This window comes from Patella vulgata, chromosome 8, assembly GCF_932274485.2.
Source record: "Patella vulgata chromosome 8, xgPatVulg1.2, whole genome shotgun sequence".
NCBI lineage: Eukaryota > Metazoa > Mollusca > Gastropoda > Patellidae > Patella > Patella vulgata.
In genome coordinates, this window is record NC_065886.2 from 39,440,699 (window position 1) to 39,468,410 (window position 27,712).

General features: G+C 36.4%; 2 protein-coding genes across 5 annotated transcripts; both read right to left on the reverse strand.

Moving 5' to 3' along the window:
* Window positions 1-999: 999 nt before the first annotated feature.
* On the reverse strand, window positions 1,000-15,187 carry LOC130010293 (proton-coupled amino acid transporter 1-like). 4 transcript variants are annotated; one of them, XM_056102622.1, is made up of 10 exons: window positions 15,090-15,187; window positions 10,317-11,049; window positions 9,565-9,655; window positions 8,994-9,082; window positions 8,297-8,389; window positions 7,981-8,065; window positions 6,970-7,245; window positions 6,174-6,352; window positions 4,784-4,956; window positions 1,000-4,498 (listed from the first exon to the last, which is right to left on the reverse strand). In XM_056102622.1, exons 2-10 carry the CDS (start codon window positions 10,940-10,942, stop codon window positions 4,260-4,262), a joined length of 1,851 nt encoding a protein of 616 aa, XP_055958597.1. In that variant the 5' UTR covers window positions 10,943-11,049; window positions 15,090-15,187; the 3' UTR covers window positions 1,000-4,259. The 4 variants fall into 4 exon arrangements, with proteins under 4 accessions (XP_055958597.1, XP_055958600.1, XP_055958599.1 ...); XM_056102625.1 differs by having other exon boundaries at window positions 10,317-10,932; window positions 15,090-15,144; XM_056102624.1 differs by lacking the exon at window positions 15,090-15,187 and adding an exon at window positions 14,571-15,039.
* A 1,562-nt stretch (window positions 15,188-16,749) lies between these two features.
* On the reverse strand, window positions 16,750-26,710 carry LOC126831132 (neutral amino acid uniporter 4). Its single transcript, XM_050561795.2, has 7 exons — window positions 26,401-26,710; window positions 24,537-24,629; window positions 23,812-23,896; window positions 20,264-20,539; window positions 19,534-19,712; window positions 18,322-18,494; window positions 16,750-17,701 (listed from the first exon to the last, which is right to left on the reverse strand). Exons 1-7 carry the CDS (start codon window positions 26,439-26,441, stop codon window positions 17,463-17,465), a joined length of 1,086 nt encoding a protein of 361 aa, XP_050417752.2. The 5' UTR covers window positions 26,442-26,710; the 3' UTR covers window positions 16,750-17,462.
* Between the last annotated feature and the right edge of the window lie 1,002 nt (window positions 26,711-27,712).

Genomic DNA, 27,712 nt, shown 5'->3' on the forward strand with positions numbered 1-27,712 from the left:
AACTCGTTTAAAATAAATAAATCTCCAGGAAATGATGGTATCACAATTGAATTTTATCGACATTTTTGGCCAGATATTTATGTATTATTATTAGACTCGTATAACTGTAGCTTTGAAGAAGAATCTTTATCCGTAACACAACGTCAATCAGTTATTAAACTCATTCCTAAAGGTAATAAAGATAGAACATGCTTAACTAACTGGAGACCCATTACGCTTATTAATGTCGATGTGAAGCTGATAAGCAAAGTTTTGTCTAATAGATTAAAACCATTTTTGAACCAATTAATACACCCAAATCAATCCGCGTTTATACCAGGTCGCCACATTCATGAAAATACCCGTATTATCTCCGACTGTTTCGATCTTGCGAAACAAAAAAGAATAATAGGCTTTCTTTTGGCTATAGATTTCCAAAAAGCCTTCGATAGCATAAACCATAACTTTTTAATACAAGCTTTATCGTCGTACGGTTTCGGACGTAACTTTATTAGATGGATAAAAACCCAATACAAAACTATCACCTGTTGTGTAATAAACAATGGATTTACAACCCCTTATTTTCATGTAAAACGGGGTGTACGACAAGGCGATCCAATGTCATCCAATCTTTTTAATTTGATCATAGAACTGTTGTTATGCGCTATTAGAGACGATATAAATATAAATGGAATAAAATTTGGTCAAGAATCCATAAAAGTTGTAGCCTTTGCTGATGATATAACGGCATTATTAAAAGATTTTAGCTCTGCACGACATTTGCTTGAGGTTTTGCGACTTTTCGGTTTAGTTTCGGGGCTTATAATTAACGTTAATAAAACAGAAGCAATAATTTAAATAGCTGTGATATGAATTTAATGCACAAATTAAAATCAACCGGTATAGTATTATGCGAAAAATTTATAAAAATCCTCGGGATCCTTTTTTCAAAAGATACTCAAATTACTAGTGAATTAAACTTTAGAAATAAAATAAATGAAATAGAACAAATATTAAAAGTATGGGATAAACATAAATTATCTTTAATTGGAAAAATACAAATAATTAAAACATTCTGCATTCCAAGAATTCTTTACCCGGCCACTGTTAATCCAGTACCGGATTCTACTATTCAACAACTAAACACAATTTTTTACAAATTTATATGGAACGGTCCTGACAGAATAAAGCGAGACATTCTTATACAAAAAAATAAAAATTGCGGATTAAAAATGATTGACTTAAAAGAATTCCTAATATGTAATAGCATTTTTTGGATTAAAAAAATATATCAGTCACCAATCCAAACATGGCTCATACCATATGAATTCATTATGGCTGAATATGGTGGAAATTTATTACCTGCATGCAACTTTCCAGATAAGTTAAATCTAAAAATTCCTTTTTATAAAAACCTGTATGCCAACTGGTATACAATCTACACAACGCATATAAAGAACATTGCCCACACTGAAAATCAAATTATTTGGAATAATACAAATATAAAGATTAATAATAAAACTATATTTTTAAACTTTCTTTTTAACAATAATATTCGGTACGTTAGTGAATATTTTGATAAAATAAATAAGATCGATAATCAATATTTAGAAAAACATCAATTTATCTTAAAAGGAATAGAAAAGTGTATCTTGCAGTATGTACAGGAAGCGAGCGAGTTTGAAAGTGCGGTACATACAAATTTTAATTGTAATAGAACTCCCTTGGAAGATATAAATACTAATTTTTACAAAATATATAATACCCATTTTCACAACGTAAACTTAAAAAATATTTATGATAGCCGAATACAAGCAAAGTTCAGCAGGCCAAAAGCCATTAAAGAATGGGAACACATTCTAGATACCGAGTTAAGTGATTTAGACGTAGAAAATATATTCAAAATAATAAACACTGTATGTCTTAGTACAAAACTGAGGAGTTTTGAATACAAATATCTCCATAGGATTATATTCACAAATGATAAATTATTCAAAATTAGAAAAGTTGATAACACACTCTGCACTTTCTGTGAATCTAATATAGAAAATGTAGAACATCTCTTTGTCCTTTGCCCATTTTCACAAATAATATGGAATCATCTTCATACTATCCTAGATCGTGGTAATACAAAGATAAATATAAAAACACATATAATACACCTTGGTCTAACTAACAAATCAAATTATATAAGTAATACTGAATGGATTTTCATTAATCATGTAATTATTTTAACTAAATTCTATATATATCGGGCTAAACTACGAAACGAAATGCTCAATACTAATAAGTATGAAAGCTTTTTAGTAGAGCATGCTAAAATGGAGATTGAGATATCTCCAGAATTATACACAAATAAATGGAAATATCTTTTTAAGAATTAACAGATTGCCTCCATAACGATTCCCCATTGATGGATTTATGTACTTAGATCTGTGTATAGTAGGAACCCTGCGACTCACCATTTATATAGAATAATGTATTTTATCATTTAAGATATAAATGTACTTAATATATGCTTGTAGAAATCTGACGTAAATAAAGTGTAGTAAAAAAAAAAAAAAAAAAAAAAAAATTACATTATAGTAGGCCCTAACTCCTATGTATTTACAACAATTATTAGGATTAGTTAAGATTCTATCTGTATAAAACCTGTACATATCCCAATATGTTGGTGTGATGTTTTAGTTTAACCCCGTAAAATATGCCAAAACAGTGTTGACAGAAGACTGCGCAGCCTCGTGCCTCCGGCGTCACAGATTCTCAACATTCTATATAATTTCATTTGCTGACCCCCCGCCCCCAATATATATTTCACGGCTACGCCTCTGACACTATGGCCATAGACGACAGCTTATTCGAAATGAATGTTTGCCAATTAATTTGATATTTGATAGCTATCGTGTTTACAAGCTTAGTCTGATACGTATTTATCTCCGGGAACAGAAAATCCTAGAGTGCTAAAAATCACCATGGTTCACCCTCTCTTGGCCCAATGCTTAATTCACATGAAATGTCAAAATCAAGAGGATTCATGCGTACATCCATAATGCCCCAATAAAAATTGAATGACCCATTAAATTCATGCAGTAGATTATGAAAATTATCACACAAGCTATATCTATACTGTAGAATGTGTTACTGGGTGATAAAGCATTATGTTATTCATATCTGACGCCATACAACAAGCTGCCGTAATTTGGCTGAATTTTTTTTTTTTTGGGGGGGGGGGGGGGTGGCGGGGGAGACAGCGTTATCTCCCTCGTCTATAGGTGCAATGCTACTTACTGACAGTGAGACATTTTGGCATAGCAGAGCATTACGTTACACAACGTAAAAGTAGTTACATAACACTATGATAACACGCCAATAATTACTTGTACGTCGAGCATCAAGTACAACCACAGTTTGTAACATGCATTACGTATTATAAAATTATGTAACAGATTACTTTGTATAACGCTACTCTGTAACAGTCCATTTTGTTCATAGCAAAAAAACAACGATAAAAATAATCTATAAAATATATATTAGGTGTATTTACAAGGCGATACTTTTATATATAAAATAACAAAACATCCACGAAATTTACAAAAGCATGATTAAAATACTTATAAAATCTATTTTTATCTTAAAGCATTATATTGTTATCCACATCTGACATCACACAACAAGCTGCCGTAATTTGGGTGAATTTGGGTGTTAATATAATCGTGATATAAGCATAATCCGGTTCTCGCTGTATAGAGTAACCATAGTCGTAGTACATAGAACTCCTTTCTCATTTTTTGAGACAGAGTTATCCACCGCGCCTGTAAGTGCAATGCTACTGACAGTGAGGCATTTTGGCATAACAGATCATTACGTTACACAACGTTAAGACAGTTACATAACATTATGATGACGAGCTAAGAATAATTTTTACACTGATCATCAGGTATAACCGCATTTTTGTAACATGTCACTACATATTAGAAAATTATGTAACAGATTACTTTGTGTAACACTACTCTGTAACAGTTGATTACATACGGACCAAGATAAAACATTTGTAACAGAGTCCTCTTTACGAAATATTGGCATAACCTCAATGTTATAGAGGAGTGTTATCTTACGGATTAGTTTAACCAGTCTGTAATGCACAGAGTTGATTTAGGGCATCTCGGAAGAACGCCAACCGCTAATAGACCATAGTTACAAACACAATCAACCCCTTTATTTACTGGGGATTAGAAATTACTTCTATTTTTTAGATATCACAAATAAAATGTCACTAGTGTTTAATATGTTTCTACAATTGCTTGTATAGCCGTATAAGTTCCAGTCAGGAAGCCGAGAATTCCCAAGAGTACCAATAACACGTCTTTAACAAGAATCCACTTAGGTAACGTTTCGTTTTCAGCTGTTAATGTCACCATCTCTATCGTTGCTGGAAAAATGATAGCGAGAGAACTGACCGAAAACGCGCCAATTAAAGATATCAGTAAACCCAAATGTGGAACAGCAGCGGCACAGGTAACTGAAAAGAATAGATACATACAACATAGATACATAGATACAATTAATACAACATAACTTAATAATACACAATGCAGCTTAACTGCTCAACAAAATGCGTATGCAGCACACAATTGTCGAAGAAAAGACCTTTCTCAAAACAAAACCCATTGGTCCAAATCGCGTCAGGCTCCCGTAGATTTAAATACCAGGGTGAAATTGACGATTCCCCCCCCCCCCCCAGAATAGGAAAGCAAACGACCCCTTTTTCGATTGATCTATAATTAATTATATAGTATTAACTTACAGGTAATGAGCACCAGTCCAGTACGAACAAAATATTCCCCAAATCTCTCAAATCTTGTGTTTTCATATTTAGATTTAAAGAATGGTAGCAGAAGTTTAGCAGGAACGTACATCTGGACACCATAAGATATAGCAATACACAGAGCAAACATTAACTTTACTGATAAATATAACCTGTAATATAAACAAATTTATTTAAACTTGAGGTACCATTTACTTATATAATGAGAGCTATTCAAATATGGTTAACCCGCAGGCCTTAATTAATTGTTCACAGGAAAGAGTTAACAGACATTAAGCCGTTTTCCCCAAGGTACAAAATGAATAAATTACACCGATTCACTAAACTGAAATGGAGCTTACGGTCTTACTCTATTGGACCAACCGGTATAATGAAGAAGGAGAAAAGGTCATACTTAGTGAATCCCTGTGGCTCCCTCATGCATGTCATCGCTATGTATCAAATCGGGGTTCCACATTGAAAGATCTGGTCACTAACGCTTGAACATGGGCACTTAAACACTTTATAAACGTTGATTCGGATGGCTGTCATCATACGAATATCAACATAGGTGGGCTATCCAAATACATAAATGTTATAAGATGGTTTAGAAAGCCACAGCATACACTGCATCTTGCATACCAAGGACTGATTACTTAATACTGTTGATTTCGGAAACCATTTTAAATGGTTAGCACGTGTGCGCTGTATCATAAGGTCTGTCATTGAGTCAACTGGCGTGGTTTCGATTCCACGGTTGTACGTGACAAGGAGTAGGGTCGCCGGTCCAACCCCGTGTGTTTTCTCCGGGTCCTCCCACTGCTAAAGACCAATACGCGGAAGCGAATTATTGAAATAAAATTGAACCATATGTTAGTTCCGAAATGACCTAGTTTGTGTCGAGCGCACGTTAAAGTCCATCTCTCTCTCCCCCCCCCCCCCTCTCTCTCTCCCATTTTGAAAACCCTGCATTGGCCGAGAAAGTTCATCCAGATTTTCCGGCGTGGTTCCCCCTTGTCAGTGATGCAGGACGGAGGGCCTGACAAGGACAGCTGTCTGGTCGTTCGGATGGGACGAAAAACCAAGGTCCAGTGTATACATTGGCGTGCACGTAAAATATCCCTTGGCAGTTGGAATTCGATATAAGAGTAGGCCGTAGTGCCGCTGCCCGAGCAAAATTTCCCTCATAGCACACTGTATGGCGTATGCCCGTCTTCATTAGCCCAGTTTAGGAGCAGAACAGTAGGACGTTAAACCCCATTTCATTTCATTTTTAAAAGTTTATTTTCCTTTAAGGTTCAACGCCCACTTTCCCTTTGTAAAGAAAACATATTGATTTATCGAATGAATGCTTATGTTTACGATGAAAGATTGCGGTGATGTTCTGTACCATTGGTCATTTGGTAAATTGAGAGTTATGCTGCCTTTAGCGTCATCGCCATATTTCAGATAACCATAGAAACCAACTGCTGTATACAGACATGAAACGGTAACCATGCCAAGATTCAAAACGCCATCCAGTCCACCAAATGCTGACGGATGACGCATTTTATTTTCTATTGGTAGAACCTGGTTATAAAAAAAATAAAATGAAAACAATTTTAATTCTGGCAAGGAATGTCTACAAATATATAACGAAAATCTACAGCCTTTATGGGAACTCTTGAATGATGCAACGACATGGAATGAAATGAGGTTTAACGTCTTACTGTTCTGCTCCGACCGGGATAATGCAGATGGTCTTGAATGATGCACTAGGCCTACATCATTTTTACTCCATTAAAAGAAAAATTCGTAGCCTAATATACATAAAATAATTTAAATAAATTTAAGATTTACAAACAGGGGTCAATATTTCGAAACCTAAACATAGTATTATGTCATTTTTAAACTTCACATAAAAAAAATATACGTGAGTTACTTTATTTTCAGTCGTGACTAGGGCAACTAAAAAATCAACAGTTATGCCTATGAGCGTTTCAAATGACAAAACTCCTCATTCTGGGTAAAACATAAAAGTGTCGAATGAAATTTGATATGTTGTTCGATTTTTGAAAAGGTTATTTATTCCACTGTGGACAATTTTACCATAACTGAGTAAAATTGAGTAAACAAACTGGCTTACTATAAATATTTCGAAACCTAAATCAAAGGATTCGAGAGATAAACTCCACAATGTACATTACCAAGTTTATTCCTTCATAAGCGTAGAGAGCTGTACCAAAATATAAAGGTAGATTATTCCATCCAGTAAATGCTGGCCGTGAATCGACGTTTGGTAATCCTTGTGTCACGTGATATATAATTATAAGAAGACCTACGACTGTAAGAAGGTTAGCAAAAGTTGAAAACAGTGATAAAGTACGTAAGTTCCCCACAAAGAAATACACCACCAAAATGGTGGCAACTGCAACTTCATAAATTCTAATGGTTGGGTCGTCGGGATAAAAATGATTGATGACCTATAAAAAGAAGAGATATTAGAAAATTCCTGGCATCTTTTTTAAACGTCGGAATGCTGACACTGTTGCCGTCGATAATACAACCCTATATGTGAGTTCAGGGATCGAGATAATACAGCAAACGATTGATTTACCAATGGGAAATGATTCGACCTTTTTTACGGCAAATGTACATTTATATTCTGTTTTTATGACCATAAAAGGAAAACTGGTCATACAGTAGTCTATATATTATACATATATATATATATATAGCATGAACACGTTCGTTGCGTCGACAGGGCCGTAACTAGCTTAGAGCAACGAGGGGTGCGGGAAGTGTTCTCAGGGGTGCTGTAAAATTGACGGACAATGTATATCTATAGTCAACAATGTTTTCACAGGGGGGGGGGGGGGGCGCTTTTTGCAGGGGGTTTCCCCCACCCCCACCCCCTAGTTACGGGCCTTTGCGTCGATGATGGTCGAACTAGACAGCGATTTGGAAATGTGGTCGAGCAAAGTCACTAAATAATTACCGAGGACGAATTTGTAATCTCCGGTACCAATGAGTTTCAGATTTACATCCAGCCCTCCCTCTCTCTTAAAGCCGTCCCTCTATATTAATATGATACAATATAATCCTATTAGCACCATTTAGCACCTATTTAAGTTCTGTGGGTTGAACCTTTGTGGCCGATACATCCGTGGTCGAAACGCCGGTCCACTACAGTATTGTTATAATATACGTAAACTAACCTGTTTTATATTTGTAGAAATAAAAACAACATAAACACTACAACCACCAACTTGTGTTATGATGATAAACGTTAAAACTAAATATCTGAATTAAAAATAAAAACAGAGTTGCCATTAAACACAAATTGCTTGAATAATATAACACAATTTAAATTTATAAAAAAAAAAAGTATTTTATAAATGTAGCTGACATTTATAAAATTTATTAGCGGGAAAAAAAACCCTGTAAACATCACAAATGCGATATTTCACTATTAAAGAAATATTGGACTGACATAAAACATATATTATTTGGCTTTTTCCATAAATTTCATACCTGGCTATTTTTGAGAATTTTCGAAGTTTTAATGGACCCGTTGATAAAGCTGTTTCCATGACATCAGCATAATCCAAGGTATCAGCACCCGACCTGTAATATTCGGATTGCAGTCACTTTATTATTATCTTCAAAATGACGGAATAAATGTTAGATGCGGGATCCGTACTCAGCCTTAAAGGCGGGGTTATAGCGAATCCTAATCTAGAATCCTAATTCTATTGTTTTAAGTGAAGAGCGACATATGAATTAAACTCATTAATATGTACTCTTCGCGTGCAGCTTGGTCGTTGCACCGGTCACGAAGTAAGTAATGGTAAAGCCAAGGTAATAGATCGAAAATATTTTCTTCTTGGGTGAATATTATTGGGAACAGACCCATTTGTGTCATCGGGAACTGAACCGTCGATGGTGCCAGAAAGGTGGTTTTCGCTGTTATTACAGAGATTCGAAACCGTGCTGCATTGACAGCGAATTACTGTATTAACTGCAGAGTTATTTGATCAAGGTGAAGTATCTATATCGCCCTCATTCTATTACTTAGATGGCGTCTGTGTTTTATTTTCTTAATTTTGTTTTTTCAACACAGCTTTAAAGTGGAAATATCTTATAAACTTTTATTGAACATTTCGCCACATACTTTGTATTATCTGTGTGTGATGAAATCCTATATTATATGTACATAAATTGATTTTACCTTCTGCACATGATACGATTACATTTGACGAGTAGATGCATACAGTGTGTGGCTATAACACCTATTAACAGTATTCCCACAGTTCCCACCTATAAAAGTAGTATTGGCATTTAGTTACCATTTGTAATAAATGGATTATGAGGACTAGTAATATATTTACATTTAAAAGAACTTATACTTATGTGCTTTTTCATCTGAACTAGCACGTGTATGCGTATGTTGAAAAATAAGCGATATTGTGTTCCTTTGTCGATAGTCAGCCAAGAATTAATCACAAATTAATAAACAAAGCTTTGTTGCTTATCAGTAGGAAACAAAAATGGAAAGAGCACACAAACTGGGTCATTAGTAATATATAGTTCAATTGCGTGTAGAGGTCTTCACTCTTCAGCAGTGGAGAAAACCGGAGAAACGTGTTAGACCATTAGCCCCCTCCGACCTCCTCAGAATGGTATTGGATTCTTTCTTTGTTATCGTGCTAGCACTGAGTTGCTACTATTATGTCGTGATATGTTAGATTCGCGTTTATTTGAGTGTTACAAACGATAGAACTGGACACAAAATATCCTACCCATAATCCAGCGTTGCCAACAGCAACCGGCATAGCTAATATCCCCGTTCCTATATTCCCTTTTATTAGATGCATCAAACTTTGCATATTCCTGAAGTAAAATAAATGAATGAATGAAATAAATAACTCCAAATTATATTTTCAAGACATAGACATAAGACATGTTTTAAGTAGCATAAAGGTTTATATAATTGTACTCAATTACTGGTATGTATAATGACGCTTTCAGTTAGAGTGGTTATACAATTACAGAGTGGGATTTCAATATTATATAAGTATACATGGGTGTAACACATCGGTTCAGGGGGCGGATCCAGGGGCGGGGGTCACCCTGCCCAGCTACATAAAAAAATTATAAAACAACACTTTATGAGAAAAGTTTAACGGTCGTGTGCTTTATCCTTTATTATCCGATGCTGGGATGGGATTGGGATTCAAAGCGTGAAATAATGATATAGACATGTGTGATATCACAATTAATGCTTTGCATCAATGAAAATAAATCACAATGTGATCCTATTAATTCATATAAAAATTGACGTCAAACTGGGTGTTGCATATATATCTTTATGTATACATGCCTACGTAATTTAGTGACGATGATGGCATCGTGCATTGTCAACTGTCAAATTTCCTTAACAGGAGCCTGGCAAACCCCCTCCTGCAAAAATTCCTGGACCCGCCCCTGTGTTTGTAGAATCTAGAACTCACTGACTAGATCCAGATCCGGAACGGGTGGGGTTTATACTTACGAAATGGGGTTTTCAATGTTGTCCCTCTCTTGAAGTATTTCTGGTGACCGAACAATGTTATTTAATTCCACATTTCTATTATCATCTTGAATGTTTGGCAGAGGCGTAGCCGATGTATTTTCCATTTTTGGTGATGGGACACCAACATTGTCGTTTAATTCTCCAACTTGAATGTTTAGTGATGGCCTAGTCGATTCATCAGGGTTTTCGGTTTTTTCCCTTTCTGGTGACTGGATATCAACATTTCTCTTATCATCTTGAATGTTCGGTGGTGATTCGACACTAACATTGTCGTTTTTATCGTCTTCAACGTTAGATAGCCCAGCCGATTCAACTAGGTTATCAGTATTTTCCATTGTTGGTGATTCAGCACTGTTATTTAAATCCACATTTCTGTTGTCATCGTGATTGTTTGATAGAGGCGTAGCCGATATATTTTCCATTGCTGGTGATGGAACAGCAGTCGATTCAAGTGGCTTTTCGATATTTTCCATTTTTGGTGATTCGAAACTAACATTGTCGTTTAATTGCCCATTCATCTTATCGTTTTGGGTATAGGATAGCAGCTTAGCCGTTTCATCGTGTGAATCACCCGCCATTTTGTGGTAAATGTTAGCTTGGGTCATATATCCAGAATGGAAAGCAAATCAATCGCATTTTACCTACTGCTCGTCTGCTGTTATGGTTATATCATCCGATTCCAGGAAATATAACTACCTTTTGCTAAACTCCACTAACGTCATTAATGATAAGACAAATGTTAATTTAAGGGATTATGATTGAGGAATGTATAACGTATCGGCCATACAGATTTTTAACCCATAACTGGACCCTAACCAGTTAGCTCTTATCAGCATCAGTTAGCCCCTATTTAACTGCTGTGTCCATGAAGTCGGTCTGCCCGATTGAGAGTAACATATAGCCTATGTCGCCTATGTCGAGTTTGGTGGTTAGACAGCGCGGTTAAGTGGTGAGACAGCGCGGTTAAGTGGTGAGACAGTACTGTTTGATAGCATGCTAGGCGGTTAGACAGTTAGGTGTGTGGTTAGATAGCAAAGGTTGATAGTTGGCAAGGGCTGGGTCTAGTCTTTAGGATGGGACGAAAAACCGAGGTCCCCGTGTACAAGTTGGTGTGCACTTCCAAGCACCATTGACAGTTGAAATACAATATAAGAGTAGGCCGTAGGACAATGTATGACGTTCGCCCGTCTCCAGAAATGTGGCATACTATGGCAGGGTTTCCGTATATGTTAATAAGTCACGTGGTATTCACATTTACATATCAAGGATAGCGCTATGCGTAAGAAGCTATGTAGAAAGCGTAAAGGACAAATGAAATACGGCAGAGAGCAAATGTAAAATGTAAAGAGTGAAATTTATCATTTGACACAATGCATTTGACGTTTTAACATTTACCTTTGGCCTTAGAGGTATTTTGACTTTATCCTTACCAGTATTATGACTTTGTACATTGTATTTATTTTTTTTTACATATATTCACTCGAAATGACATTTTAGCAGAGCATTTAATATCGGCAGCGATACCCTTCCATAGGATATTACACCCCATTTCCTATCTTTCTTTTATAAACTGCATTAATGATTTATAACAATAAATGATATCTTATTGAATGGCATGGATTGACCTTTTACAAAACAAATTACTTGTTATAAATCGTGTGGTTAAAGATACATTATGTAAGATTTAGATAAAGAGCTGACCCTTATTACTATAATAGTGCACAAAGAGATAATTCAAAAATAATATAGTTAAAGTTTCATTGAAATTACTTTATTCTGAGTGACGATATCCATTTCTAAATTAAACCATTAATGGCGATTTATTTTAATCTGTGCCATCCGATGCTCTAGAGAGTTGGTTATAGACTTTTGATGTGAATACATGACTAAATAATAACTTCTACAATACTTGAAGCCAAAATTAAAATCTGTAATAGGCCGAGTTAGTTCGTGCAGGACGGAGGCCCTGACAAAGACAGCTGTCTAGTCGTTCGGGTGGGACGTGCATACATTGGCGTGCATGTAAAAGATCCCTTGGCAGTTGGAATTCTATATAAGTGTAGGCCATAGTGTCGCTTCCCGGGCAAAATTGCCTTCATAGCACACTGTATGGCGTATGCCCGTCTTCACTAGCCCAGTACAGGAACAGAACAGTAGGAAGCTAAAACCCTATTTCATTTCATTTCCGATTTAGCTCTTACATAATGCATCTTTAAGCATATAAATGTAAGGTGCTTACCGTACTCATATACATTATCCTTTATACAAATCCCGTACCGTTTCCAGGAGGGGTGTATACTGAGAATTCGGACTCGCTTATATGAAACACACCCCAACTCAAGATTTGTTTAATTGTTTTTGATATTCAGTGAAATACAACATGTTCTGTCATTTGAACAGCAGATCGAGCCCTTCAAAATATGTGCTAGGTTTTGTATGATTACTGTATAATAGGCTTTGAATTTGCATTATCAAAAATTTACGGTTGTCTATTTTACGATTATAAATGAAATGTGTACCTCAAAAGATGTGCCTAAAATAACTTTTGAATAGAACTGAAGAGCTACAAAATATTGACTTAACATGCCTAAAATAACTTTTGAATAAAACTGTTTACAATATTATATTATGATTATAATCCTACAAGTCAAGTCATTCATTACAGATTTAAAATTAAAGGGACTACTACACTGTAACAAAAATTTCCGTGAAAAAACGTAAAAAATTCCGGAAACAAAAATTACCAGGAAAATTTTATCCGTATTTGTTTTTCCTGTAATTTACAGAAATTCCTTCAATTAACATAAATTCCATTTTCAAATACAGAAAAAAAAAATCCTGGTAAATTTTGTTTCCTGACCATGAAGGTGATAAAAATTTCATTGAATTAACCATTGACTTTATACGCGTGCGTGAAATAGCTTTATTTAACGTCCGCTTCCACCGAAGTGATATCGCAAATAATTTTTAAACGTAACCTCTTTTCGCTATTATAAGAATCGAGAGCAAGGTATCACAAACCGCTACTCGTCAGTGGTTGGAGGCTTTCAGATGTAAGTTTGCGGTATTATCAATTCGCAGGTATGCAGACTCTGCCATAGAGACAAACCGACTTACACTGGCCAACCGGTAGTACTAACCGGACTTTAGCGTGCTTGATTACCAGATATTACAACCTTAACATCCGCAGCATTAAAACATACTTTTACATATTTATGAAAATACTTACAATCTGATTACCGTATGATGAATAACAATACACTTTATAGATCTTATAAATAATGGAAATTAGATATACATGTCAATTAATATACCAAACGTTACAAAATATGATTCTTCATATTATGGTTAATAAATTGAAATGAATACTATAACATGATGATTATTAGGAATGATTATATATGTAAACGATTACTTATCGTTGCACCGTTAATCCCGTAAAACAACAGAATTAAGTCCATTACAGAACGGAATAAAACATTTTATCCCTAAATTTCACGGAACTTCCTTGTCATTCCACCGTTTATTCCGTAAAATAACAGAATTAAGTCCGTTATAGAAGGGAATAAAACATTTTATCCCTAAATTTCACAGAAATTTCCTGTTTAATACTGAATATTCCACAGAAATACATAAAACACGTAATTTGAAGAAATAATTCAGACAATTAACACAATTTCTCCAAAAAATCCATCAATTAACAGAAAAAAGGTGTTAAATTACGGAATTCGGCCACATAAAAAATGGATATTTTTTACAGTGTACCCGGGGTGTGACACTTGGTTTATGATATAACATATATATACCGAGGAAATACCTCAAGTTAGGTCCATCATCACATCTCCCAAAAATAAGACTTCCCCTTAAAGAAAATATCATAATTATACGAAATGTTGTATGGATTATTTTCTAGTTGGATTTGGACAAAGGGCATTTACGATCGCGATAAAACAGTCGCCTGATTAGATTTGGACAAAGGGCGTTTACAATCGCGACAAAATAGTATTCGGATCGGATTTGGACAAAGGACATTTACAATCGGGCATAAAGTATTGGGCAGAAATGTCACCCTCTTCATTACAAAGACTAAAACAAATAATAGTATATGTAAGTACAAGCTCATAAATATTTAAATTACGAAAAACCCAGGTGTTTTTGCTACAAAGGGAAAGTATGCAAATTTTTTCGAAGTTTTAATATTGCTAATAATTTTATATAATTATATAGACATACTTTTCTTATCATTCTCTCAGATGCCACCCTTGACAAAATAAAAACGGATTGAAAAATCTGGAAAGTATTTCTCAGTCCTTCCACTCGACTACCGCAGCCGCTTAATACCAAGTGCAATAACTCTGGATGTTGATTTGAGACATCACTGAAATTCATTACAATTCTTTATCCTAACCTTTTGATTATATTTTTGGAAGATGGCATATGTGATTATGCAAATTTTAGGAGGTAGACGAGTTGTTTCCGGGTGTTTTCAAGACAGGAACGAACAGGAACAAAAAATAGTGGGATCTTGGTGCGGGGCCCTAAATTTTGGCGTTCTATTTACACACATAAACTTTTATTTCTGATCTCAGGTAAAATCTATAACCGCTTCTCTTAAGAAATTGTCATAACAAAAAATGCGCACACGCCACCGCTGCGGTTTTTTTTACCACCCGAATTGCTAAGAAGATAAGATGGGTGCACTCTGATATTCTCGTAATTTAAGCATGTTATGAATATATAGATACAATATACCTTAAAATCTAGTTGTTTCCAACAAACCACCATTCCTACCACAGCTCTGTACTAGTATTTGTTAACTAAATAGTTTATTTCATTGTATTCATATCAATAAGGGTGATTCATACGGCGTTTTATTATACACGCACACGCTACATTGCCCAACTCTCAAATATAATATCATTATAGTTATGAATTACATATCCGCCCAATTGCCACTGATTTAAGTGGGGGGCAGACGAGCACATGTTTTCGCCCGATCGCCCCGATTTTTAAAATCGCTCGATTCTGCTTGGCGAAACATTCGCTCGTATCTAGCATGTTAGATATTTTCGGCCGAATATTTTTCGCCGGCCATCAAATTCGCTCGTGTACCCGTGTCCAGCGTATATTAATATCACATGATCTCAAAATGTCTGCCTCCACTGCCAAAACGTGGAATCTAACTCCTGTACCACAAGTTGGGATTTGTCCAACGAGCCGTTCTAGGTATTCTGCGTTTTATTTTTATCAAACAAATAGCAAGCTACAACAGCAATTTTAGTATTTCGTCAATTCGCCATTTAGAACAGGTCATATGATCGGCGTACTTTAGTCGTAGAATGGCATACACTGTCGCGGCGATCGTTATATACGCCCGTTCATGAACGGCCGTAAAAAATCGCTGGCGAATTTTAATCGGCGCGATCAGGCGAAAAATACGCTTGTCTGCCCTTAGCATAAGGATATCACTTTTGATGAATAAGACGGAAAGATTAGTAAATACAAGGAACCTGCACAATTTGCGACATTCACTGCCACGCATTAAATGTTATATAAAGAAGGCCGCGTGAATACAAGATGGCCATAGACGTCAGCTTATCCGAAATGAATATTTACGAATTAATTTGATATTTGAACTCTGTCGTGTTTACAAGCTTATGCTAGATTCCCTCTTTCTTGATTCGTGCTACGACTGAAGTCGTGGTTTTAGCCGTGGAGTAATCGTAGTCTTAACAGATCTTATCATATATTGAGGTCAGTCGTAGCAATCGTGTTGACCGTATCGAAACGTATCCAAACGTATCTGCACGTAGCAGATCGTGGACTCAATAGTAACAATCCTATCGTAACGCATTGCACGACAGTGGGAAACTGGCATTAGTCTGATACGTATTTATCTCCGGGAACAGAAAATCCTAGAGTGCTAAAAATCACCATGGTTACCCCATTCTTGGCCCAATGCTTCACATGAAATGTCAAATTAATAGGGTTCATCACTAACATCCATAATGCTCCATTAAAAAAATGTAACTTCTCCCACGTTCACAATATTTTCGGAAAGTAGCGTATGTAACTGCGAAACGGAAAGCTGAATATCCATAGCATTCAACCGCGCCTTCCCAATGAAAACAAGCAGTTAAGAACTGTAGCCTCGATCGAAACGGAAGGTCCCAGTATGCTGAATATCAATAGGGTTCGCCCTTCCCTGACTATATTGTTTTTTTACCAAATTTGGAAAAAGTCCATTACGGCTTCCCAATGCCCCTGCCCCTCATTACTCCAGAATTAGAACCCTATGCTCATGGGGGCCAAATTAATAACATCGTTTGACTCCCACAAATATTCCCCGTACAGCAATAGCACAGAACAAGGATAAAAAATAATCTATAAAATATATATTAGGTGTATTTACAAGGCGATACTTTTATATATAAAATAACAAAACGTCCACGATATTTACAAAAGCATGATTAAAATACTTATAAAATCTATTTTTATCTTTAAGCATTATATTGTTATCCATATCTGACATCACACAGCTGTCCTGATTTGGGTTAATTTATTTTTTATACCATGATGTTAATATAATCGGGATATTGGCATAATCGGGTTCTCGCTGTATAAAGACACAATAGTAGTAGTAGATAGGGCACCTTTGTTATTTTTTTTCTTTTTGAGACAGAGTTATCTCCCTCGCCTGTAAGTGCAATGCTACTTACTGACAGAAGAAAATTTTGGCATAACAGATCATTACGTTACACAACGTTAAGACAGTTACATAACATTATGACAAGCTAAGAATCATTTTTTCGCCGAGCACCAGGTATAACCACAGTTTGTAACATATCATAACAAACGACGTATTATAACTTATGTAACTTTGTATAACACTACTCTGTAACAGTTGATTACACACGGACCGAGGTAAAACATTTGTAACAGGGTCTTCTTTACAAAATATTGGCATAACCTCAATGTTATAGAGGAGGGTTGTATATTAGTTTAACCAATCTTAACACCAACCCCGAATAGACCATAGTTACAAACACAATCTAACCCTTCATGTATTGGGGATTAGAAATTACATCTATTTTTTAGATATCACAAATAAAATGTCACTAGTGTTTAATATGTTTCTACAATTGCTTGTATAGCAGTATAAGTTCCAGTCAGGAAGCCGAGAATTCCCAAGAGTACTAATAATACGTCTTTAACAAGAATCCACATAGGTAACGTTTCGTTTTCAGCTGTTAAGGTCACCACCTCTATCGTTGCTGGAAAAATGATAGCGAGAGAACTGACCGAAAACGCACCAATTAAAGATATCAATAAATCCAAATGTGGGACAGCAGCGGCACAGGTAACTGAAATAAAGAGATACACATAATTTAATAATACACAGTGAGGAGTAACTACTCAACAAACCCTAGGACGAACATACAGTCAATAGATAACTGAAATAAACAAATACGTATTAATACAAAATAATGTTATAAGCCACAGTGCAACTTAACTTCCCCCCAAATCATAGAACACTCTGTACAGATAGTTTACGTCGTAAATGCTGTGGACTTAATGTGCGAAAATCCAGAAGGTTTTGTTTATTCGTCACTTGAAACTCACCCAACTCCGCATCAAACTACAAGACTGATCAGGAAAGGGTGTTTAGCTGTTGGGGCGACATACTGAGGTCCATCCGTGGCGTGCACTAATATCAATGAATATCTAATCAGATAAAACCAACAATCATTATCAGGCGAAGGCATGTGTTAGTTTGATCAGGATCAAGGTCAAGAGCGCATCCAGAGACCTCTCCCGGAAACTTAAAAAAACCTAGAAGACCGGAAATATCATTTCCAGTGATCTGTGACAAGAATCCGCTTCTAAAATAATGAATTATAATGGGATTGGGTCCAAATGGGGGCGGCTGGACGTGGGAGGGGACACTAGATACGCCCCTGATGTTGATATAGTAGAAACTTACAAGTGATTAGTACCAGTCCAATGCGAACAAAATATTCACCAAATCTTTCAAATCTTGTGTTTTCATATTTAGATTTAAAGAATGGTAGTAGAAGTTTAGCAGGAACGTACATCTGAACACCATAAGATATAGCAATACACAGAGCAAACATTAACTTTACTGATAAATATAACCTGTAATATACATGTAATATATTGACTTCAGACACGTAATAAGGGCAACTTGATTTGACATATCTATTCACTTGATTTGACATATCCATTCACTTGATTTGATATATACTTTTGTTAATTATTGATTGCAATTTTCGTGTACAGTGTATTGTTTTTGTGTGCTGTGTAGTCTCCCAGCACTTAACATTGGATATTTCAGGAACTTCGCCACCTATAATTTGCATGATGCCTAACGACCATTTTCATGAAATTTAAAAGAATTAGTCCACCTGGGCCCGGTTTCACGAAATTTTAACTAAAGATAAAATCCAAATTTTAGTAGATACTTCAATTTTGATTGGCTAAGCACTAAAATCAATCTAATATTATCCAATCAAATTACTAAAATTTGGATTTATACTAGTTAAAATTTCGTTAAAAACAGGCCCCTGTTTCTGTATTCTTACAATATACATATGATAATGGCCCGGATTTTAGAAACCGAGACAGATCTTTTCCAACAGAAACAATTATCAATAATCAGTTTGTATTCTTAACATCAGATTGTATTAAAACTCATTTTATTTTTTAAAGATGCATTATGTAACATTTAGATAAAGGACTGGTCAATATTTCTCTAATAGTTCAAAAATAGATAATGAGAAATGAATAAATTGAAAATTTCAGTCCAATTACTTTATTCCGAGCAACATTATGAATGATTTGACAAGGTAGTTTTGTTTGACAAGTATCTAAAGCTTTATTATCCATTTCAACGTTAAATTATTACATGACCCGGCTGTTCTAATCCATTCAATGTCAAGGTCATCCGACAGTCTAGAGTGTTGATTATGGGCTTGTCAGGCGAATAAATGCATAATTAATAATTTGAAGTCCAAATAGATCAGCAAAGGGCCGATTTGGCTCTTGCATAATGCATCTTAAATAGTCGACATCCAGTTCCCCGTTATAAAAGAAAACCCTATTGGTTTATCAACTTGAGATCACTGACTTGTTTCACAAGTTTTGCGAAATATTGCAATGGTGTTAGCTATATTACCATTGGTCGCTTGGTAAATTGAGAGTTATGCTGCCTTTTGCGTCATCGCCATATTTTAGATAACCATAGAAACCCATCATCGTGTACAAACAGGAAACGGTAACCATGCCAAGATTTAAAACACCATCCAGGCCAACAAAGTCTGACGGATAACGCATTTTATTTTCTATTGGAAGAACCTGTTGTAAAATAACACTAAATAATACAAAATAAATTATTTACAGCCTTTATCGTAAACTCTTACAAAATTTTTATTGCAATGTCTTAGTTACACATTAGATACTTTACATATTCTGAGTGATAGCAGTTTACGGTGACTACTGTGGTTTATATATATTATGATTATAAAACTGTCAAAATACTTTATAGTAATAAAAGTTATGAATGTTTGAAGTTTTGACAAGAAAAAGCAATACGTAGCAGGTCAATGACAGATGAAACCTCCGTCCACAGTTCATATTCTTGATTGTCAAGTACCATTGACACTAAAATAAACGACGTCTTCATTGACACGACTTTTATGAGCAATTTGTGTCTATATTTGCATTTAACGCAGACATTGCCTTATCTACTCAATATCTAAGCCACAGTACTACCCAGAGGGTTTATTGTGGGCTTGTTTAAACCAAAAACGAAAACTAAAATTTGTAAACCAAGCGACTAACGCATAATATTTCGAAAATTTTATTTCGAAACTTAAATCAAAGATAAACTCTACAATTTACATTACCAAGTTTATTCCTTCATACGCGTAGAGAGCTGTTCCAAAATATAAAGGCAGATGATTCCATCCAGTAAATGCTGGCCTTGAATCGACGTTTGGTAATCCTTGTGTCACGTAATATATTATTATAAGCAGGCCTGTGGCTGTAACAAGGTTAGCAAAAGTTGAAAACACTGATAACGACCGTAAGTTCTTCACAAAGAAATATGGCACCAAAATGGCGGCAACCCCAACTTCATAAATCCTAATAGTTGGGTCGTTCGGATAAAAATGATTGATGACCTATAAGAAAAGAAATAGAGAATTCGATGCATCTGTCACATGCATACTATATATAGCACTAATATCCACAAGCGCCTATAACGTGGAATATCTTTCCCAATAGCATAACTGGTCTGAATCTGATTCTCTAAGCAAATAACCCCTTGCGTGTCACGTGAACATTTTAACCGACATCATAGACTAGGCCGATAGCCTAACTAGTGAGAATTAGTGAGTATTGCGACTGGTTAACAGAATGTAGAGTAGTTGATGTTGATACAGTTAGTGCTAAATGATAAGGCCAGTAGCGCTAATACCAACCCTAACCCTAAACCTGACCCCAATCTTATAAGCAACACGCCAAACTATGTGACCCATTCTGCACACAGAAAAATATCTACTTCGGGAATATATCTCTGCCTTGAATGGCATCCATACCAAAAATTAGTATACTATACTATTCAAAAAAAGTAGGGGATATTTGATTTTTAAGTGTTATTAAAGTCACCTAATGAAACTGACGAAGAAACAAATGACAAAATGAAATGAAGTTCACATTCATCGATTTATTCCAAATGATCGTTAGACTAAGTAAGGCACAGACTGACCATTATAAGGGTAAAATGATACCCGGGGTCAAACAGCAAAGTTACCACAGCATCACAACCAAGTCAGTAACGGGTAAATCCTCCTCTGTTTGCCAAACAAGCATTGATCCGACGTGGCATACTCCTAATGAGACGTCTAAGGTCATTTTGGTCCAGATTGTCCCATTCCTGTTGCAACGCAGCAGCAAGTTCTTGGACATTGGCAGGACGTTGTTGACGTTGACGTAACCTCTGTCCAAGCATGTCCCAGACATGCTCGATGGGGGAGAGGTCGGGACTCAGTGCTGGCCAAGGTAATGTGGTGATGTTCTGTTGTTGGAGGTAACCTGTAACGATCCTGGCCCTGTGACATCTTGCGTTGTCATCCTGGAAGATGAAACGGCGGCCATGACGTCGTGCGAACGGCACAACATGGACTGCCAAGATGTTGTCCCGGTAGTACTGGCCTGTAACACGCCCTGTAACAACATGTAAAGCCGTTCTTCCAGCAACAGTGATGCCTCCCCACACCATAACAGAACCACCCCCAAATCGATCATGTCTGATGACGTTAACGTCTTGGAAGCGCTCGTTTCGACGACGCCACACCCTCCTACGTCTGTCCAAAAAATCAACAGTGAACCTTGACTCATCTGAAAACATCACATTGCTCCAGCGTCGATTATCCCAGTGTTGACGATCCCTACACCAACGACGTCTTGCCTGAATGTGATGATCTCTCAAACAAGGGATCACGCGAGGACGTCGGGCGCGAAGGTGACCCCTATGCAGTCGATTCCGAATCGTCTGGCCATTCACTCTCACACCAGTGTCTGTTTGAAGACGAGCGCTGATCTGATTTGCTGTGATGACACGATTTCTCAAGGCCAAGGTACGGATAAATCGATCCTGGGCTTGAGTTGTCGCCCTTGGTCGACCTGAGCGTGGTCTGTCCTGTACAGATTGTGTATCACGGTATCTGGACCATAGCCTGCTTATGACAGACTGAGAAACATTCATCGTCCGCGCCACAACCGCCTGTGTTGTGCCGATCTGTAGCATGCCAAGGGCACGTAACCTTTCATTTTGGGTAAGCCGACGCATATCAAAATTTGTTTTCTGGTCACTAAAACAATTAAACTGATGTTTCCACCCTGGAATTCAATGCCACAATGACTGTAACATTCAAAGTCAGAGTCGTGCAAATCTTGGGTTGGACCCCCATGATGATCCCAAGCATCACCTGCATTCCATGCGGTAGCTATTGGTGCGTTTGGGCGTCACATGTAACTGGAAATGTTTCTTCTGTTAGGTTCTATAGTGACTTTTTTCTTAGTCATTTGCATATTTTAGTATTATGCCCCCAAAATCAAATATCCCCTACTTTTTTTGAATAGTATATATACATTTTGAGGGTTGGTCAGTAAAATAAAACGCCGTACGAAACACTCTTATTGATATGAATACAATGAAATAAATTATTTAACTTTTATTTCCTGTAAACATTGTCGCCTAACAAAATAACAAACACTAGTACAGTGCTTGAGTGGGAATGGTGGTTTGTTTGGAATCAACTGGATTTTAAGGTATATTGTATCTATTTATTCATAACATGCATAAATTACGAGAATACCAGAATGCACTCATCTTATCTTCTTAGCAATAGGAGTGGTAAAAAAGCAGCAGTGGTGAGGGAGAAATTTTTGTTATGATAATTTCCTAATGAGGGCGGTTATAGATTATTACAGGAGATCGTAAAGTACAAGTGAGTTTATGTATGTAAATAGAATGCTAAAATGTAGGGCCCCGCACCATGTCGTTTTGAGAAATCACGTAAACGATCCCACTATTCTTCGTTCCTGTTCGTTACTGTCTTGAAAATACAAGGAAACAATTCGTCTACCTCCTAAAACTTGCATAATCAAAAATGCCATGATCTGATTTGCTGTGATGACACGATTTCTCAAGGCCAAGGTACGGATAAATCGATCCTGGGCTTGAGTTGTCGCCCTTGGTCGACCTGAGCGTGGTCTGTCCTGTACAGATTGTGTATCACGGTATCTGGACCATAGCCTGCTTATGACAGACTGAGAAACATTCATCGTCCGCGCCACAACCGCCTGTGTTGTGCCGATCTGTAACATGCCAAGGGCACGTAACCTTTCATTTTGGGTAAGCCGACGCATATCAAAATTTGTTTTCTGGTCACTAAAACAATTAAACTGATGTTTCCACCCTGGAATTCAATGCCACAATGACTGTAACATTCAAAGTCAGAGTCGTGCAAATCTTGGGTTGGACCCCCATGATGATCCCAAGCATCACCTGCATTCCATGCGGTAGCTATTGGTGCGTTTGGGCGTCACATGTAACTGGAAATGTTTCTTCTGTTAGGTTCTATAGTGACTTTTTTCGTAGTCATTTGCATATTTTAGTATTATGCCCCCAAAATCAAATATCCCCTACTTTTTTTGAATAGTATATTTTGTAATGCGGCTCTACTCCGTCAAAGACTAAATAAACAGTTTCACCTTCTCGAAATTCTCGAAGTATACTTAGTGTTTTCGACTAAAATCATCGATTTATGTCGGTCATCCAGTGTCTGTTCTCAAACGGAGCTAATTGTATATGGACAACATTAGCTTAGAATCCCTGTGGATGAAACTCCGATCCATCACTTTATTGTTATAATATAGGTAAACTAACCTGTTTGATATTTGTAGAAATAAAAACAACATAAACACCACACCCACCAACTTGTGTTATTATGATGAATGTTAAAACTAAATATCTAAATTAAAGATAAACACAGAGTTGCCAGTCAACACAAATAGCTTAAAAGATAAAACATATCTGAACTTTACAGAGAGTAATTTAAAATTGAAACTGGCATTCTCAAATGTTTGATTGCCTTAACAATATATTATAATAGTGTGATCATCTGCCAATCGCTAACATTGTTTCTTTAAACAAAGCATATTATAGATAATAGTCTTAGGTGCAGATTCGGTGAACCGTCCATTTTTCGGGCAATGTAATTCCATTTTTCGGGCACACACATTTGTGGAAAACTCGTTTAAGTAATGATTGATTCATACTGAAAATTCGGGTGAAAAAGAAAATTTTCGGGCAAATAGTCTCAGCCCCCGCCCTCCAACTGAGATTGGCCCGTTACGATTTTGGGAGTGACATACATATATATATGGTCGTGAGTAATTGGTTAACTCAATGCTTTATTCAACACCCTTCTACAATATCCCCACCTCACTCATCTATAATATCCATTGTTTAAAGAAACATTAATTATGTTAGCGTTTGGCTATAATATCTAGAGGTAATTAACATGATAAATTCGACGTTTCTCTTTTAAAGGGAAAGGAAACTAGTGATAGTGAATCAAGATAAAACATATATTTACATAAATTTCATACCTGGCTTCTTTTGAGAACTTCCGAAGTTTTGTTGGACCCGTTGTCAAAGCTGTTTCCATGACATCAGCATAGTCCAAGGTAATAGCACCCGTCCTGTAAGATTCGTTTTGGAGACAAATTGTGTTTATATGCCAGAACAGTATATAGGATTAGTATGCTATGCTTAATGACAGATTTTAATAAATATGTTAAATTATATTTTGATGGGACTTTCATTTTTTACACGCGTAGATAATACAGGGCACTTGAATTATTTCAAATATGATTGGGGTTAACCAAGCTACCATGGACGAAAAAAAACAAACGCCAATTAAGTAAAACTACACTGAAGGAACAAACCATGCACCCAGTAAACATGTAAAGGCTAACATGGGAGAATCAAACTAACACTAAGTAAATACTTCGAAGCGAGAACCAGACTAGCACCAACTAAACACATTGAAGCTACAATGAGCGAACGAAATTAGCACCCAGTAAACACGTTGAAGCTAGCACGAGAGAACAAACGATGCGCCCAGTAAAAACGCTGAAGCAACCATGAGACAAACCATGCACCCAGTAAACACGTTGAAGCAACAATGAGTGAACAGACCAAAATACCCAGTAAACACGTTGAAGCTACCATATTAGAACAAACTAAGTACCATGTAAACCCGTGAAGGTACCACGAACGACCAAACAAGCACGAAGTAAACACGTTAAAGCTACCATAAAAGAACCAAAGTATAGCATCAAGTAAACACGTTGAAGATACCTTGAATGAATAAAACAAGCACGAAGTAAGCACTGTGAAGCCACCACGAAAGAACCAAGCATCCGAATTTAACAGATATGATTTAACTGATTTTATGCTTTTAACCTTTCATTCAGTTAAATAGACCCATTATACATGCTCTCATTTTCATTTTGTAGAAGGGCCTTTTTACAGATCATCGGATAAATATTTCTAAAACACAAGAAAACATGGAATACTAGCTGATTAGGCAATCGATCGAAAATCCTTTCTCGGGTTCCAATCTGATTAAAACACAGATTCTATTTCGTTTCGTTTTTTATAGTTCTAAATTTCGCTTTACTTGTTTTTACTGCACTAGGATCTGGAAGAGTTGTTAAAGAATCCGTGTTCTGGATGATGTGAAGGATTAGCCAATGCAACGGTCTGTGACAGGGAGTTTTGGCGTGAGGTGCACGGAACTTTGGGTAAACCACTAAAAAAGTCAACGCTGATTGATTTCATGTAGTGTAGGCCGTCGAAAGTATTAAAATAAAAAAAAATAAGCGAAATAGCAATCTGATTTGGACCTTATGGCGTCAGACGACATTGATTAATCAACCAGCGTTGACGTTTCTAGAGGTTTGCCCACAGTTCCGTGCACAGTATGCCAAGAACTCGCCGTAACAGGCCGCTTCATTGGTTAACCCCTCACATTAACCAGAACGCGGCTTATATAACAACTTTTCTAGATCCTAGTGTAGTGAAGACAAGTAAAACGAAATTTTGAACTATAAAAAAACGAAAAGAAATATAGATCTGTATTTTAATCAGATTGCTCGAGTTCATATCGAGAAATAAACCCCTGTTGTCGCTGGCGTCCGGGGCATAGCTCTCACTGGTATTGCAGAGAACCAAAGCCTTCTACACTGGATAGATACATTTTCATGACGAGTTAGCTGATCTGTCTCTCTTGATTACCCGGTTGGTACATATAAGACCTTAAACCATATTTCATTTTATTTATTTAAATTCTTATTTATATCCTTGATTGAAACATTCGCCACTTTAAATATTCCAAACTGTGTACTTTTAAAGTCTGAAATTAGTTTGAAAATAGTATTTATATTACATGTACATAACTAATTTTACCTTCTGCACATGATACGATTACATTTGACGAGTAGATGCATACAGTGTGTGGCTATAACACCTATTAACAGTATTCCCACAGTTCCCACCTATAAATTTAAAGTAGTACAGACATGGATGTAAAAATGGATTATTAGTTTTAATAACAACTTGGTATATATATATAATGTGTTTTATCAAAACGAAATGTAATGAGACTTAATAATATCCTACGTTTCAGCGTCATGCGAGCTTATGAGGACAGGTGCGCTTTTTCAACCCCGAAACGATACAATTTCTATCCACCTGATTACTTCCCCCCCCCCCCACCCGAACTCTTTAAATCTCAGAAAGGGTTAAGACTAGCAATTGCGTCTATTTGTAGCAAGTCACCTTTTCTTCGTTTCATGATTTGGGTTTGGACTGATCAGGAAGTAAATTGACAAGGGCGAACTCCTACTAAAATGACGCCACTGCCCATAGATTACTTTCGCCAGGCCTATCAAAATGGTCATCTTCCGTCAGTATTTTGATCAGATGATTGTGACGTTGGGCTCTTGGGTGTTTTAAGTATTACGATCATTGGAATATTCAAACATTGAAATCAATGGGGAGAGAATTATTGCATCCGACCTAACTTGGTGAACGCTAGATCGGAGACCGTCTAGCACACACGACGTCATATGTGGAGTGTAGTTTAGGGTTAGGACTGTAGATTTCGTCAAGGTCTCGAAATATAAACAGGGATAGTGCTAACCCTAACCCTAACCCTAGACCTTACCCTAACCCTGACGTCATTTGTGCTAGATCGTCGGCAATTTAGCGTTTTCTACCTAACTGCTATAGCACTGAATCGTTATTAATATATGTCATATCATTGACTCTTCATTGAAACGTTACTAATATATTTCCTTGTCATTCAATCGTTACTAGAATATTGTCATATCATTGAATCGTGTATTGTCGTTTTGTATTCATATATTATGTTTTTAATTATGTATATACAGAATGTGTTGCGATACTTTTTTATCTACGTACATATACACCCTTTGCAAAATTTTTATTTACATGTAGAGGAGTGGGATTTTAGACAGGCCAGGCTCCGTTTTCCATGTATGCCTTTTCCCAACGTTTCTGCGCGTATTTTCGCCGGTGGAAAAGTCGGTCAAATGCAAATGTCATGCATGAAAACGCCGGGAAAACGCACTCATGTTAAACGGGCTTCAGTCTGTTCCCTAATCATATTTAGATATCTGCTGAATAAACATCCTGAATAAAATATTGTTTATCATAGCTTGATGTGGTGCAGCTGGTTGTGTATCAATATAACTTT